At 43.5% G+C, this 16832-nt stretch overlaps 1 protein-coding gene across 1 annotated transcript in view; it reads left to right on the top strand.

Annotated features, from left to right (window-relative positions):
- The window catches only part of LOC134095600 (heterogeneous nuclear ribonucleoprotein L-like), a 47581-nt gene that overhangs the window by 9235 nt on the left and 21514 nt on the right, over window positions 1-16832 (top strand). The window contains exon 2 of the mRNA XM_062549229.1: window positions 15186-15304. Within this exon, the coding sequence (XP_062405213.1) occupies window positions 15186-15304 (119 nt within the window). The remainder of the gene's footprint in view (window positions 1-15185; window positions 15305-16832) is intronic.

Below are 16832 nucleotides of genomic sequence, written 5' to 3'. Positions count from 1 at the left end.
ATACTACAAGTTCAATGCATCATATGCACAATTTGACTCCAATTTCTGCCATATTGGATTTTTCTAATTTTTTTATTTTATTGACAAAAAGACTGGTCAGAAATGTCAAGTCTGCATCAAATTTTGCACACATGATCTTCGGATTAAGTTTCACAAAAGTTAATCAAGGGTTTTTTGATAGCGTTTGCCTATCACAGCCAGTTGAAATCTGTGGTGAAGGCACCAGACAGGAAGTAAAGTTATATCTCTGCAACACTTAAATGCATCAAACCTGAACTTGGTACATGGACTCGGGACTCATGATGTACAGTAGGTATTTGGCTTCGAGGAGGTTCTGTAGCAAAAATGCATTTTGGCTGATAATGGTAGATGTGTTTGTTACCTTTTAATTGACGAGCTGTGTCTGGTAATACTGTGGAAGATTATCTTCAGAAAAAAGCTCACGAAAGTTATTGAATCCATTTTTTTCTTTTCAAAAGCGATTGACCAGCTAACTTAAATAGGCCGCAAAGCTGGCAAACAGAAAGTGAGCTTATATCTCTGACTGCAACACATCCATGCATCAAAGACAAAGTTGGTATATGGACTTACTGGTGTCCTATGGACACATAAGACATTTGGAAACATGCACACTTGTTATGTTATGTCAACCTAATTGGTTTGGCTGCCATATTGGATTTAGTCAAAAACTCACAAAATAAAATGATCCAGTCACACATTTTGTTTGATCACAAAATTTGTTTGACTGTCAAATCCAATCAAAATTGTACATGCAGCTATATTGCATGTACAATTTTTTTTCCTGTTGTTCTTTTAGGGGATCTCAAAGGACACAGAGAGCAACAAATCAGATTAATCAAAAAGATGATTAAAAAAGAGCAACCGGCAGATTGGTAGAAAGCCAGGGTATAAAAAGTCAGGGTTTACCCTAAGATGGACTGATGCAAAATCTATGTTAGTGTATGGAGGTATTATATGCATTTGGATCTATTCAGCTTAGTGACCAACACTGTGATGGGAAGTTTCAGATTCAGATGAGGAAGCTCTACATTTTGGTCAGATGCTCAGTTTTGTCATCTGTTTGGCTATTTAGTCATCTGAACAGCAAACACTACAGTATGTGATGACCACATTAACCAGGACCCTCATCTGGTCCTGTTGCAAGATTTGCATGAGTTGCATGATTTGACACCACCTTAGCAGAAAACAAAACTGAATAAAGCTAGCGCTCACACTTTTGAAGCCTCAAAAGAAGAGGTGTCTTTCAGGGGATGTATGCATCAAGCACAAATTTAGCAATTTACATTGATCACTATTCTCCATCTCTACAGGGAAATATATGAACACTGTGTATAGTGTATACTGCATTTTGCTGAAGCAGCCAGTACACGTACAAGGCATTTGATCATTATTCACATTAAAGATGGACTTGTTTAAGTTACAGAGTTTTTTAATGATGAAATAATGCCTATTACTATAACTGTATATTACTGTAAATGATTACATGTGAAATCATTCACCAAGCAAGCAACCAAGGCCTACAGTAGGTATCAGTGTTGAAAGATTGAGGGAAGGATGATGAGGGATAGTTTTAGAATCCAACCAGAAGTACAAATACGTAAGGCGTTTTAATGTAATGAAGTGTGAAAACTAATCAATCCTGTGTGAACTGACTTATTGTCACACACTAAAACGAAACAATGAAATCAAGGAAGCGGCGTAAAAAGTTGCAGTTCCTCTTGATATGTACACAAGAGACAGGGAAGGGGTTTGAATCTATAGGAGAAGTGGTCACAATTTCAAGAAAAGAACCAAAGAAGAGAAACCTCCTGTTCAGAAAATAGAAAATGGAAATGAAAGTCTGAAAGTCCATATTAAATGTAAGAGTAGGTGAACATTCTTTTTATTACATCATTACAGCCATAGTGAAGCTGTTTTGCAACATTTCCAACATCGCCGTGATTAGAGGCACTTATTACTAGCTGAAGTACTGTATATTTGCGGTAATATCCAATTCATTTGGGATTCTTGACCTTTCCTGACCTTTGCAGGTCAAATCAGAACACAGACTGATATACCTAATGTCACAGGGTCTGTTTTTTGCAAACACCTGTATGATTTCACATATTGCTTTTAATCAAGAAATACATTTGGCTTCATTATTCATCATGTCACAGATGTTTTAATAATTCCATTTGGCTTTCTGACTCTTTTACTTCACCAACAAAGAGGATAAGTGTGCATCTTACTTATAAATTCCATGGTCATTGAAAACAAGCCATGATGGCCCATAATGTAATGGCCCATTGGTATGTACCTTTGTGTTATGATTTCCTACAGTAGGACCCAGTTCTCACGTAGCAGTCTTGTAAACTCCCAACTTCTAGATTCGACTGGAACTTCACGGGATGGGATTCAAGTGGTGCTACGTGAGAACTTTGCGCCTAGCTAGCGGTGCTTCGTCGGCGATGAGGCTGAATATAGTTCCAAGTAAAGATCTGCCCAGGTAATAGTCTCGTTCGATTTTGCATTATGATTTGTACTCGTTTTGAACACACGGCTCCCAAGATATATTTAGAAAAAAATGTAGACGTCTCGGTCACTTTTTTGGAGGACGTGCTCACTGACACCCTTCCTCTACAGCAACTGTGCTAAGCTAAAGCTAAAATCGCTGCTCCCAAAGCAGGAGAATGCCCGGACGGATTTTAACCGGGTTTTTTTCACTGTTCTAACTCTGGGGGTGACCGAGACTAGCTTAATTTCATTTTTGGGTGGCGTATTCCTTTAAATGAACTGTCACGTTGCATCCAAGCTGAAATACAGACGTGCAGAACCATAGTAACATTGTAGCATATGACGGAGGTGGATTGTAGCTAGTTTGATGCCATGTAGGCTATAAAAGTAGCGATCTTTCAAAGTTAAAGTTAATCAGAATCCTGGGATATGCCCGCTTGACAACGGGAGAGATAGAACTAACGACTGGCTTTTGGCCGTAGCAACCAGCCATTTAGAACTAACGACTGGCCTTTGGCCATAGCAACCATCCATTTAGAACTAGTAACGGCAGTTTTGTCCTGCAAGTAGAAAGTTGATATGTGGCGGAAAGTAGTCCCACAGTCAAGACAGTTTTAGCGATGTTTACGGACGCAACGGTGGAATAAAACTATGTTCTAAATATACAGGTTATGAATACAAACGGGAGATAAGCGGGATAACGGCCTTCGAGGTCGACCGGTTCGATGGAAATAATGGCACGGCGGAGGTAACTCCGTCTCCGTGCTTCGCACGTCGCCGGAGTTCTAGACCTCCACCTAGCCATTATTTCCATCGAACCGGTCACCTCGTCGGCCGTTATCCCTTACAAAAACACAACTTCCACAATCTCACACTAAGTGGAGTCTATTAATTACATCTTACATTTTACATTTTGTACTGTACATATTTATTGCTGGTCACTAGAATTTAATCTTGCACTGTTGCACTGTTGGACTTATTTGCACTACCAACTTGACACATACATCATACTGGATCACAGTACCAATCCTCAGTAGCCTACAATCATGCACATCTTATCCATAGTATTATACTGCTCCTTTAGTCATGTTGATTTGCTTTGTATTTTCCTGTTTACATTGTATTGTATGTTGTGGGTGGTGTCGCAAGCTGCTGGGACCTTGAATTTCCCCTTGGGGATCAATAAAGTATCTATCTATCTATCTATCTATCTATCTATCTATCTATCTAATAATAGTCTAATGTGGAAGTGCTGATTAACTAGTGCAAACTGTTCATTAGCTTCATTTTGCTTTGGGAAAGAAGCTATTCCTAAATCTACTAGTCCTGGTTTTAGACATGTACTGTAACATCAACAAGTGAGGCAACAAGCAAGAGTTCAAACAGTGAGTGACCAGGATGAGAGTCGTCTGCAATTTTGGTGGCTTTAGTGGGTGACCAGGATGAGAGCAGTCATGTGTTTTTTTGGTGGCTTTAGTGGGTGACCAGAGAGAGTTTTAGAGAGCAGTCTGTTATGGGAATAAACCGACACGATTCGCAGAGCTGTAGTCGGAGCGTAACTACTCCATTTATTTAGTCACACAACACACAACTTCCTAACTCACGTTCTGACGTGACAAACTCCAAAAAACCAATCAGCACGCAGCGTTGCCATGGCAATGGCAAACATAACATTTCCCCCCCCCCTTACAAGAATCTAAGTGTGATACTCAGTTGCAAAATCATTCAAGTGTGCAGGCCGGGTATGTGCACGGGCTGGGCGAGGCTGGTGGTCGGCACAGGTGTCAGGGGTTGCTTCCATGGCTTCTAGCTGGACAGGAGGCGCTGGGGCGTCGAGTTGTGGAAGAGCTGGGGCTGCTGCGAGGTCAGACCATGGGGCCGTGTTCAGACCTGGCCCAGAGGGTGCCTGTACTTTGCGCAGACGACTGGCATGCCAGCGAGTGCCATCCACGAGCCTGAATGTGGCGGGCCCAAGCTGTTGGCTGACCTGGACTGGATCTGACCAGAACGACTGCAGTTTGTTGTCACGGTGGGGTCGGCGGATCCTGACCCAGTCTCGAGCAGCAATGGCGGGTGGCCTGGCTCGCCGTCTCCGGTCAAACCAGTTCTTCATCTGGCTCTGACGGGCATTAACCCTTGCTTGGATTGGATGAACTGGAGCCTGGGCCAGAACAGGGCGAAGTCTATCCAAAGGCAGCTGGAGCTCCCGTCCCAGCATGAGGGATGCTGGGGAGGCTCCCGTAGTGGCATGTGGGGTGGCGCGGTAGTGTAAGAGCGTCTGGAGGAGGCTGGCATGAAACGTGCACCCTTGAGCGAGGTGTGCCCTTATTCCATTCTTGAGGGACTGATTCAGCCTTTCGACCCCCCCGTTAGCTGATGGGTTATAGTAAGCCGTGCGAATATGCTGAATCCCTTTCTCTTTCAGGTAGGTGCACAGTTCATGTGAGACCATCTGAGGCCCATTATCGGTGGTGATTTTCTTGGGCAAACCCCATCGTGCAAACAGTGAGTCTAAGATGTCAATTAGCACTTTGGCGGTGACGGAGCCCACGGGTGCAACTTCAGGCCACTTAGAGTGGAGGTCATAGATCACGACCAGAAACCGTTGGTGGTGTGGCACCCCATGTAACTCTCCACAGACGTCCAATTGGAGGTGCTCCCATGGATGGGATGGCCAGTTCAAGGGTTGCATGGGTGGGGGCGGGCCTGGGGCCCTGGTCTTGCCACTGAGAAGACAAGCGGTGCAGTCCCTGACCAGGGTCTCGATGTCTCTGTCAATCCCTGGCCACCAAACAAGGTCCCGACACCGTTGTTTGAGCCTGACTATGCCCAAGTGACCCTCGTGTGCCATAGCAAGAACACGCGCACGAAGGGCACTCGGGACCACAGTGCAGAGCCCCCTAGCAACACAAGTGTCGTTCCAGCATGCCAGCTGCTCACGGATTCTGAAATAGGGTGAGAGCTCATCTGGTACTTTTGTGGGCCAGCCATGTCTAATGTATGCTGACACTACAGAGAGGACAGGGTCGGCTGCTGAAGCATCCACCAGCTCACGCAGTGACACAGTTTCCTGAAGTGGTGCATGGAGAAGCTGTATGAGGTCCTGCTCTGTTTGGTCATGCTCAAGATCCTGAACCGGAGATGTGGGTTGAGTAGGGATTGAACGTGACAGCAGGTCGGCCACCACATTGTCACGCCCTGGTGTGAACTGCAGACCATAGTTGTACTGCTGTAGGCGGTCAGCCCAGCGGTGCAGACGAAGTGGTTTGTGGCCAGTGCCTGACGTGGCCAGGAGAGTGGTGAGTGCTTGGTGGTCTGTTCTCAGGGTGAATTTGCGTCCGTACAGGTACATGTGCCACCGCTCACAAGCCCAGAGGCAGGCTAGCGCCTCTCGCTCCCCTACCGAGTAACGCTGTTCTGTAGGGCTGAGTGCTCGAGAGGCAAAAGCGATTGGCCTTTCCACGCCACCCTGGAGTTGGGACATCACAGCACCAATGGCGATAGCTGAGGCGTCACAGGTGACAAGTGTGGGGCTGGCTGGATCAAAGTGTGCTAAGACCGGTGGTGAAGTGAGCTGTGACTTTAGGCGATGCACCGCCTCTGCACAGGCGGGTGTCCAGAGCCAGGGCTCATCGTTTTTCATCAGCTTGCGTAGTGGAGCAGTTGTGTATGAGTACTGAGGCAAAAAACGAAGATAATATGCGGTCATCCCCAGGAAGGACGCAACCTGGGCTGGTGATGTGGGCTCAGGGACTCGCTGGATGGCCTCTGTGTTCGAGTGAAGTGGGCTTATGCCCTCAGCTGAGAGGCGGAACCCCACATATTCAATGACTGAGGCCCCAAAAACACACTTGTCTCCATTGAGTGTGAGGTGGTGCTCCGCTAATGCCTTAAACACTCTGTGGAGGCGTTCGTCGTGCACTGCAGTGGTGGTTCCATGAACAACAATGTCGTCAAGATAAGCGGCCACGCCCGGGATCCCTGCCAGGATGGAAGCCATGATTTTTTGAAAACAGCTTGGAGCGGAACTCAGTCCGAAAGCCATGCGTTTGTAGCGAAAGACACCTTCATGGGTAATGAAGGCGGTTAGGTTGCGGCTATCAGGGTGTAAAGGAACTTGGAGGTAGCCCTGGCGGAGGTCAAGTTTTGAAAAAACAGTGGATCCATAGAACTGAGCTGTGAGCTCCTCTGTTGTTGGCAAAGGGTAGCGATCAGGTATTATGGCCTTATTTACAGCTCTGAGGTCCACGCAGATGCGCAGGCCTCCTGTCTTCTTTTTCGCCACCACCAGGTTGGATATCCACGGCGAAGCATTCACACGCTCAATTATGTCCTCATCTAGCATGCGCCGTAGCTCAGATGAGATGTCATCCCGCAGTGCTAGAGGGGAACGGCGGAGTGGTTGCACCACTGGTGTTACGGTATGGTCTACCAGGGGCTGATGGGCAAAAGCAGTGAGACAACCCACCCCGTCAAACAATGTTGGCCACTGTTGGTGCTCTGGGGTGGCGACAGTGTGGATTTCTGAGCCTGTTGTATCCAGTAGGGTGAATCCGAGGCCGTTGAAGAGGTCAAGGCCAAGTAGGTTGGTCCCATGGCGTGACACATGGAAGGTGAATGTCGGTAGGGCCTTCCCCCCGTAGCGTACAGGCAACTGTAGAGAGCCCACTATGTCTATTTCAGAATTTCCATAACCTCGCAAAGTTGTAGAGGCTGGTCCCAGTGGCTTATGGGAGAAGAAACGCTTATAGGTTACTAAATCCAAAGTGACACAGTGGCCCCTGTGTCAAGGAGGAGGGGCAGAGTGACATCATCCAGCATTAGAGAACAGGTTTTAAATGAAACTCGTCCTGAGCGGACATTATGGATAACAGTTGGAGGAGCTACTGGGTGTTGTCGGTGGACTCTGGCTGGGGCAGACCTACATACTTTGTGGAAATGATTGAGCTTTCCACAGTTGGAGCAGGCTTTTCCCCGTGCAGGACATGCTTGTGCTCTGGAATTGTGAGTTTGTGAACCACAGTTACCACATGGCTGTTGTGATCTCTCACGGGGTTGTGAGGCTACTTGTATCATGTCTGGGCTGTTAATAGGGCTGATGGAGGCCGTTCGTGCCTGTGCTGGTGTATCCACTGTCTGATCATGCAGAGGCAGAGAGGCGGGAGAAGACAGACTGGCAGCGCATTCTAATGCAGACTCAACTTGTAGTGCTATCTTAAGGGCCTGGGCTAATGTCAGGTCATCATTTTCCAACAGCAGTTTGTCCCTAATTTTGTCACAATTAGTGTGTAAGATGAGTTGGTCACGTATCAGTTCATCTTGCAATGTTTTAAATTTGCAGAAGCTAGCTAAGCCTCGTAGGTCAGCCACGTATTGGGACACAGACTCACCCGCTCTCTGATGTCGCCGCCAGAACACAACACGACGGAGAAGAGCACTCTGTGGTGCTGCAAAATGCTCCTTGAGTAGTTTCACAGCTTCGTCATATGTTGTGGTGTTAGCAAACGTTCCGAACACTCGTTGTCCTTCTGCTCCAAGACAGTGCAACAACAATGCACGCTTCCTCACGTCGGACACGTCTTCCAAGCCGGCAGCAAGGAGATAAGTTTCAAACGAACCGATCCAACGAATCCATGGCACGGGAGGTTCTCCGGGTAGAGCCAGGAAAGGAGAGGGTGGAGGTAGAGAACAGTCAGCCATTCTCGTCGCCAATGTTATGGGAATAAACCGACACGATTCGCAGAGCTGTAGTCGGAGCGTAACTACTCCATTTATTTAGTCACACAACACACAACTTCCTAACTCACGTTCTGACGTGACAAACTCCAAAAAACCAATCAGCACGCAGCGTTGCCATGGCAATGGCAAACATAACACAGTCTTGAGTTGGAAATATCCTCTAGAGAGGGAAGAGAACAGCCAATGATCTTCTGTGCTCTGTTAATCACTCTCTGTATAGCTTTTTGTCTGCTGCAGAGCATCCAGCGTACCACACAGTCACACAGTACATCAGGATGTTCTTTATGGAGGAGTGGTAGAAGAACACCAACAGCTTCTCAGGCAGGTCACTCTTTTTAAGTAGTCAGAGGAAATACAGGCGCTGTTGTGCCTTCTTCTCTACTGCCGTGGTGTTTGTCCATGTGAGTCACTCCGAGATTAGGGTTCCAAGGAATTCAAAGTTGTGAACCCTGTCCACAATGATGGAAAGAGGGAGGGGGCTGCACCGCACCATTTTCACTAAGTGCATGGAATTTGAACACTATTCTGTTGAAATGTACAGTACGCACTCAAGACTAAGCACAGTGCACACAGTGCATGCACTGCAGTGACAGAAGGGTACTATCTGAGACATGCTGTTTCTCTGTTCCTTGAAATTACAGTTTGAAGTTTCTTTTTTAAACAAAAAAACATTGTGACCTTAAAATAACTGTGGTCTAACACCACACCTATTGCCTCATGTAGTATTTGTGGAGCAAATGAACGCCGTTTCTATCTTTACTGCTCGAATGTAGCTCTCGTTCTGCTGCTGAGTGAGATACACCAAGAGTGTAGAAATGTTACCAGTCTAAGATTTGTCTCCAACAACAGATCAGTGCATTCACTTTTTAAAGGGTATGATAATGTTTGTGTTGGGGAGAACTTGATCCCTTTGTCTTTTTGTTTGTTTTGCATTTTGCGTTGTAATACATCTTTAATCAGTCAAGACACATGTAACTCCTCTGCTAGTCACTTCATTGGTTCTCTGTAGCTGCCACAAGCTGCCATTACATTTAAAGCCATTGGATCAGCAGTACCATCTGAAAATCTTGGGCTCAACCCCCTCTTAGACACTTTGGTTCTATATTATTTTTTTGTTCTCTGATGAACCTCTGTTGTGTTGTCTTGGCCTTGCCTCACCAAGAAGAGATCATAGTGATGTTTGAACTGTTTGAAGTTAAAATATTTCAAATATTAACCACTTTTGGTAACATTTTCTATGAACCTTGCATCTCTTGACTACTCATCAGTAAGAAAGCATAATGATTTTATTGTAGCCCTTTTAGCATGAAGATTCCTAATGCATTACTAAGCATAAGTAATTACTTAGTAATTAGTGTATAGTGCATTGCATATTATATTAATGCATATGATATAGTGCACTTTTTATGCTTTATGCACTATAGACAGTATATCATGCATTCATTACAGTGAAGGTCTTTCACCTCTGTAATCATCAGTACTTTTTTATGAAGTAAATTAAGCTTTGTAGAAGCTTTATTATACTTCAAACTGTAAGGGTAAACACAGTGAAAACATCTCAGTAATTATAAATCATTATGAAAATGTTATAGGCCTAACCCTTTGTCAATAGGAGTCCTGCAACAAAAGACCTCATCCACACAAACCTGGGTATTGATACTTACATTTTGCTATGCCTTTTGTCCTTATGCAAACTCCTTTTTAGGTCACTGAAACAAGGATTTTGAAAAATTCTGTCCAATGTGAACTTTTTTGAGAACGGTTTCAGTGTTCACGTGTGGACAGGGGAAACAGTTTTGGGTTGATGATATTCTGTTATCCTTTTTCAGGTAGCAAAAAATGCTTCCGAAACAATCTCCTACCCCATAAAGGATTTTATCTGACCATTAAGAGTACATTGTACTAAAAATTATACAACACATATATTCACCATTAATTAGCTGCTTACTAACATGTATATTAGTAGCATACTAACCATCTTTTAGTCATTATAAGTCACTGATTAATACCTTATTCTGCAAGACGTTATTCTACCCTTACTAAACCCTTAATTAGGAATTTCCCCTGTGTAAGCTCCTAATAGAGTGCGTAAGTGTGACGTCACGTTTCCGTAACAACCAAAATTTCTGTTCTAAACAAACCATTCACAATGTGAAATCCTATGCCAGATGATTGTTTTACAGAAAAAGCCACGTTTTTGCGCAAATTAATTTACGAGTTGACATTAGCTAACTCCATGTAATCATAGATTAGTCCAGCTTGCCGTTACATAATAAACCTTTTTTTTCATGCTAGCGTGAACGTCTCCTTTTAGTACATCAGAAGCATACATGAACGCCTCGACATGGTAGTGATTTTTACTGCTTGAAATTCATTTATTTTCATTTTGAGAAGAGACAACACGGTGAGGCAATAGAAAATGCCACTTGCAGGTCGTTTGTTTAGAACAGGAAATCGCATTACCGGGACAACGTGACACTTTCACTTACGCACTCTATTACCCCTTATTCATAGTTATTAAATAAGTTGTTGCATAATGAATTAAGACCATCAGTAGATATGCATGGCTCAGTATGGTGCTTTTAAGGTGGTGGTACCACAAGAACAGTTATTCACCCCTAATAATACTAATCAAAGATGGTCTATTCAAATGGAACCAGACACTAAACCACAAGTGCTAATAGGGTACAAATAACTCATTATTAAGTCTTTGTAATGGCAAATAGTTCCCTCTTCTAAAGTTGGACCTTCGTTCATATTTAATTCACTATTAATTTGGCACTCAACCCCCATGTATGTTTATACTGTGTCATACTAAAGGAGAAATCTGGTGTGATTCAATCCTTAGCTCTGTTTGAGGTCAGTAGGGAAGAGTAAAGTGCTGTCCAATTTGATACAACATACTGTAGGCCGAATAGCAAACCGACTACTAACATTAACTGAGTGGGGCATACTGTAGGTAAATTAAACTGACAATGAGTTTATATGCCCCTTTCAGTTAGTGTAAGCTGCCTGTTAACTATAGATCTTTGTTGAATCAAATTTTCTCATTCTTTTTCCTACTGACTCTGTGACCTCACACAGCAGTACAGGTAGATTGATTCACGCCGGATGTCTTCTTTTCACATGTGACCCTTCACACTCAAAAAATAGTTTTGAGTTTGAGACTTTTGATTACTCAGGAGCCAAGAGAGTTAGCATAAATATCTCCAGGTTTGCCTTTCTCACTATCTCGTATTCATTAATAAAAGAGATCTTTTTTTGGTTTAGTGTCTAGTTCCATTTGAATATACCATCTTTGATAAGTATTATTGGGGTGAATAACTGTTCTTGTGGTACTACCACCTTACAAGCCCCATACTGAGCCATGCATATCTAGGTCTTAATAATATTTGGAAAGGCTGAGGTTTTCCCTCAAGGGTTCTCTGAAGAGCTTTGATAAAATTTTAACCCCCCCACTGTCCATCATGGAGTCTTTAGACATCGCTCCTGAGGAGCCGACCTTTATTGTCATAACTTCACCCCAGTTTTGTTATTATTTTATTTTTTGATTTAAGTTATCTTATGTTTCTGTTATGATGGTTTTTTTTTGTAGTGTTTGTTACCCAGAGACAGGTGGGGTTGTGAGATGGGCCCTCAGAAATGGAGGAGGGGTGGGTGGAGTAAGGGCATGGAATTATGAGCATGGAATTATGAGCATTGTTTTTGTCATTCTGCTGTTCCATTGTGGATGTTTTGTATTTTAATTGGTGCTCAATAAAAATGTTTCTCCTGAATTTGCCACTTCTGGAGCTACTTTTAGCCTTTTAGATTCTTTGTGAATACGGCCCCTGGCATATGATTGTAAGCACTCACAGCTTACAAAGTTTCATTTGAGTTATAAGGTCATTTCCTGTTTAGCACCTTTGCTGCTGTTTTCCACTGACTGTAAAAGGCTTCAAAAAGCAAAACATGTGCATCAACAGTGCTGTTTAGTGACGAATGGGCAACATTTGTGACCTGTGAAAATGTTTCTGGCTTTTCATTTTTGAAATTTCAGCGCCCCTTAGAGGTCAAAGGGCACTTCATTTCTTGTGGATCCTCGTTATGGTGTCATAAGTCCATGTACAACTTTTGGTTTTAAGACAGTAAAACATTGAAGAGATATGAACTCATTTCTTGTTTGGCTGCACTGAAGAAAAAAAAAAAGAATCGCTGGGCTAACTTATCATGTACTCTACATCAGTTGCATTTGAATGAAATATCTAGGTTTACGAAACGGATTCATGCTGTGATAACCCAATTTGATGAAGTGGTTTCAGTGAAATTGTTTAGTGAAGTAAGTATTTATGTTATTTCAACGTCATTGTGTTATATCAGTGATTTTAAATCACTGTTCAGCAGCACACCAGTGTGCCGTGAGAGATCAAGTGTGCCAATTTCACAACCTTTCCCCGCTGTCAGGCAGAAGGGATTGGGGTTGGCTGTCAGAGACCCTGGCTCTCTGGGTTCAAAAACATTTCGCCATATGTGCCTGCAAATGTGAGTAAATACTGCTGTCACCATAGTGGGAGCAACAATCACTGGAGGCACGGGTGGGAGCTTTGTAAAGTGAAAAATATAATGTGGCTCAAAAAAGGTTCAAAAACACTGTGTTGGCACGGAAAGTAGGCATTCAGATTGCAACATTAATGTTAAAGAACAACTTTGAATAAGTTGGGCCACAGTATAAATAAGTATTCATTGAAGTTGAAAACATTTGCTATGAAACCACTGATACTTTGTGCATACTCAATAAATACCTAACGCATTCAGGGTGGGAACAAGGCATGGCTTATTTAATAAGCCCCGAGAGGCCGTGGTTTACACTGAATTTAGAACCGCTAAGGATTGCTACGCATTGCTACACACTACACCGCTACGCATTGCTACACACGCCTGTGAGGATACGCATCGCTACACTTCGGCCGCCATTATGTGTTGATGCATATTGCGTAGCAAAATGTGTCATCCCAGTTTTTGATACACGACGTGCCGAAGCATGCAATACAATACTATACGTTGTCGGTGGGGGCGATACTGCAAGAGTTGGTCATTGCCATCTTTCCTATATAAGGAAATCCGGGTATTAACGTACAGAAGGTCACAATATCCACTTGAAGGCAGAGGAAGGCAGAGAAGGCAAAACGTGTAGAGCAAAACGTCAGCATTTCCCATTTCTTTGTCCCCACGAGATACAGGCGTGATAATGCAAAATTCCCATTTTATTTTTCCATGGGAGATATTGAAAAAGATAATGGATCTCCTCATATGGGAAAAGATGGTCTCTTTCTTTGTAGGCAAACATCAGAGGTCTATGGCAGAGGAATAATAATAAATATAGCCGCAAGCTGCGGTGCGGACCTGTGACATTTCGGAATCTAACAAAGCAACATGTGCGTGTTGGTGGGCATGTGCATGAGCAACCCACATGCCCACCAAATTTGGTTAATTTTCGTGAATGTATGTGTCAACCACAACAGACAACTCGCTAGGTGGCGCTATAGAATCCCTTAGCCACACCCTATGCCAGAGCTCTGTCTCTGACTAACGATAGCAATGATGCACAAGCCCATCAAATTTGGTTCATTTTCGTGAGGGTATGTGTCAACCTCAACAAACAATGCACTAGGTAGCGCTATAGAATCCCTAAAGCTACACCCTAGGCCAGAGCTCTGTCTCTGACTAGCGATAGCAATAACACACAAGCCCACCAAATTTGGTTCATTTTCTTCAATGTCTGTGTCAACCATAGCCTGGTTTAGCGCAGCGGTGGCATGGCTTTGATTCTTGATCCTTGATTACTGACAGCTGAGCACTGACGTTTCAATTAATCTTTGCCGCCAAAGGATCTCAATGTAAACTCTATGGGAATTTTAAACTCTTTTATCGTAAATATCTCAAAAAGTATGAAGTTCACAAATGTCAAAAATACAATCGTCAAATCTCCGTTACAAGATCTTTGTAGGAGTGCTTGAATGACGTCAAAAAGTGGTTTTAGCGTTATTAACCCTTGATTTTGGTCGGAAGAAGAATAATCTTAAGAAGAACAGTGATAACAGTACATTGCATTTACATGCAATGTAATGATAATAATCTGAGCAAAAATAATAGGGCCTTGCACCTACGGTGCAGCCGCTGCATCAGTGGCCGCACCTCGGTGCTCGGGCCCTAAAAAGTAGAAACACAAAGGGTCCCTTTGCAGATTCGCTGCTTGGCCCTCAACGAACGGTCATCTTTCATCAATTAAATTAACACTCCACTGTTTTTTCATATTAAACTACGTTATTCTCTTAACTAAGACGAGTTGATACCTGCCGCTTTTCTAAGCGAGTAAAGGCCAGCGCCCACCAGACACCTACGTGGCGCGCCACGACAAGAAAAAAAATTTAACTCCATTGTTATTAATGGAGCAAAGCCCACTGGAAACGTCTGCCGCGCAGCAGCTGCACAGGGATAGAAGACTGTTCTAAAATCCTGCGCGTCAAGCCCACACCTCTGAACGGCGTGTCCGGTGGGTGCTGGGCTTAAAGGCTGGCACCCACCAGACACGTACGCGGCGTGCCGTGACAATAAAGAAATTAGAACTCCATTGTTTTTAACGGAGCAAAGCCCACTAGAAACGTCTGCCGTGCAGCAGCCGCACAGGGATAGAAAACTATTCCAGCAGCTGCACAGGGATAGAAAACTAATCCAAAATCCTGCCCGTCAAGTCCAGACCGCCGAACACCGGTGGAGTGTTCCTTTAAGTTGTTTTCATATTCGAATAAACTGGGACAATATGTAGCCTATCATCAGTTGGATCTACAACTTGGAATTCTCTGTGAAAATCTAATCAAACGTAATTGAATTGTCAGTGAATAGTCAGTGATTTGCTTTTGCAAGATAATAACACTCCTCCTCTATTTCTTCAGGATAATGGTGATAATTCACACCGCATCGCTCCATCTCCTGTAGTCCATGTGCGGGGTCTGTGTGAGTCTGTGGTGGAGGCTGATCTTGTGGAGGCCTTGGAGAAATTTGGAAATATCTGGTAAGATGGGTTATCACTGTTATAGATGTACTGTTGTCCAGTTAGAAAAGCCATATCACCATGCTTAGACAATGTTGACCATGCAGTTATTTTGCACTAAAGTAATGACTTCAAACTCATGTTAATGGTACACTGACTTACACAACAAAGAATGGTGTGTTGGCTATTGCACTATTTAATATTTTTCTTCTATGTAGGTTGCATTATATCCCTGCTGAAAAAAACAGCCTGACCAGCTAAAGGTGGTTTGCTGGTTGACCAGCTTGTTAACCAGCTTATTTGACCACCCTTTGATGGTTAACCAGCTAGACCAGCAAAACTCTCGCGAAAACACACCTTCAGCTGGTTTACCCAGCTTATGATGGTAATTCAGCTGGTTTTGATTGTCGTACCACCTCAAGCTGGTCATTTTAGTTGGTGTTGCTGGTCTACATTGCTGGTTTTTACTGGCCACGCCAGCTTATGTTGGTTATTCTAGAAAACCAGCTTGACCATCTTTGTCAAGCTTGACAGGCTGGTCACCAGCATGACCATCTTAAACCAGCTGTATCCCAAACGACAGGCTGGTCACACCAGCACGACCAGCTTCCTCAGATGGTCACGCCAGCATGTCTAGCTGGTGGCCTAACCAGCTACACCAGCAAAGACCAGCAATAATAACTGTGTTTTGGGCAAAGACCAGCAAAGACCAGCTAAAACCAGCTACCAGCCTAAGCTGGTTTCTTGCTGTTTTTTTCAGCAGGGATGTTGTTGTTGGAGCATGACAAAATGGGTACTCCTGTAGTGTGACGAACTGACGAAAAGGGAATTCTACTGTTACCATTACCTAGGGATGTAACGATGCACCATGAATCAGCTAAAAATTACAACCAGTTGAGAAAACATTTATCGTGATGCAGCTACGTTGTCCAAAAATAAGTAAATAATAATATGATAATAAAAATAATATATGGCTCTTTCATTGTAGAGCTATGTGCAACTTTGCCAAATAGGACAAATCCCAGTATACCCCTCTCCCTGGGCCACACCTTAACTAACATATATCCTGCAGGTAACACTGACTGCAGCTTATTAAACTTAAACAATTGTGAGAAAATTAAATCGCATCATGAACTTAAAATTGCGAATGGTTCCATTCCTACCATTACCATCAACAAACTGGTCCGGTCGAGCTAACTATTCATTTCTGATCAGACAAAAGGCAGTCTGTAGTGGGAATATTCACATCCAATAACATTGTTATTGTGTGACAAAATGGAGTAAATGGAGCATGCTATTATGTATAGACAAGCAAGTAGACAATACATTATTGTGTGCACAATGATAGTAATCATGTATCCCTTCTTCATTGGACCCCACTATTCATAGGTTCATTGACAATGGACATTGTCCCTATTTTGGACCCCACTAGGTTATTTGCCAATTCACTGATTGACATCAATTGAGTTTGAATCAGTAATGCCTTAAGCTATTTCATGTAGAAGTCCCTTTTACTTAGGACGAGCTGGGATGAGTGGACTACTAGAGT

Source organism: Sardina pilchardus, chromosome 1 (assembly GCF_963854185.1).
Source record: "Sardina pilchardus chromosome 1, fSarPil1.1, whole genome shotgun sequence".
In the NCBI taxonomy this organism is placed as follows: Eukaryota; Metazoa; Chordata; class Actinopteri; order Clupeiformes; family Clupeidae; genus Sardina; species Sardina pilchardus.
Note: the sequence above shows the minus strand (reverse complement) of the source record. Positions and strands in the feature narration are given on the sequence as shown.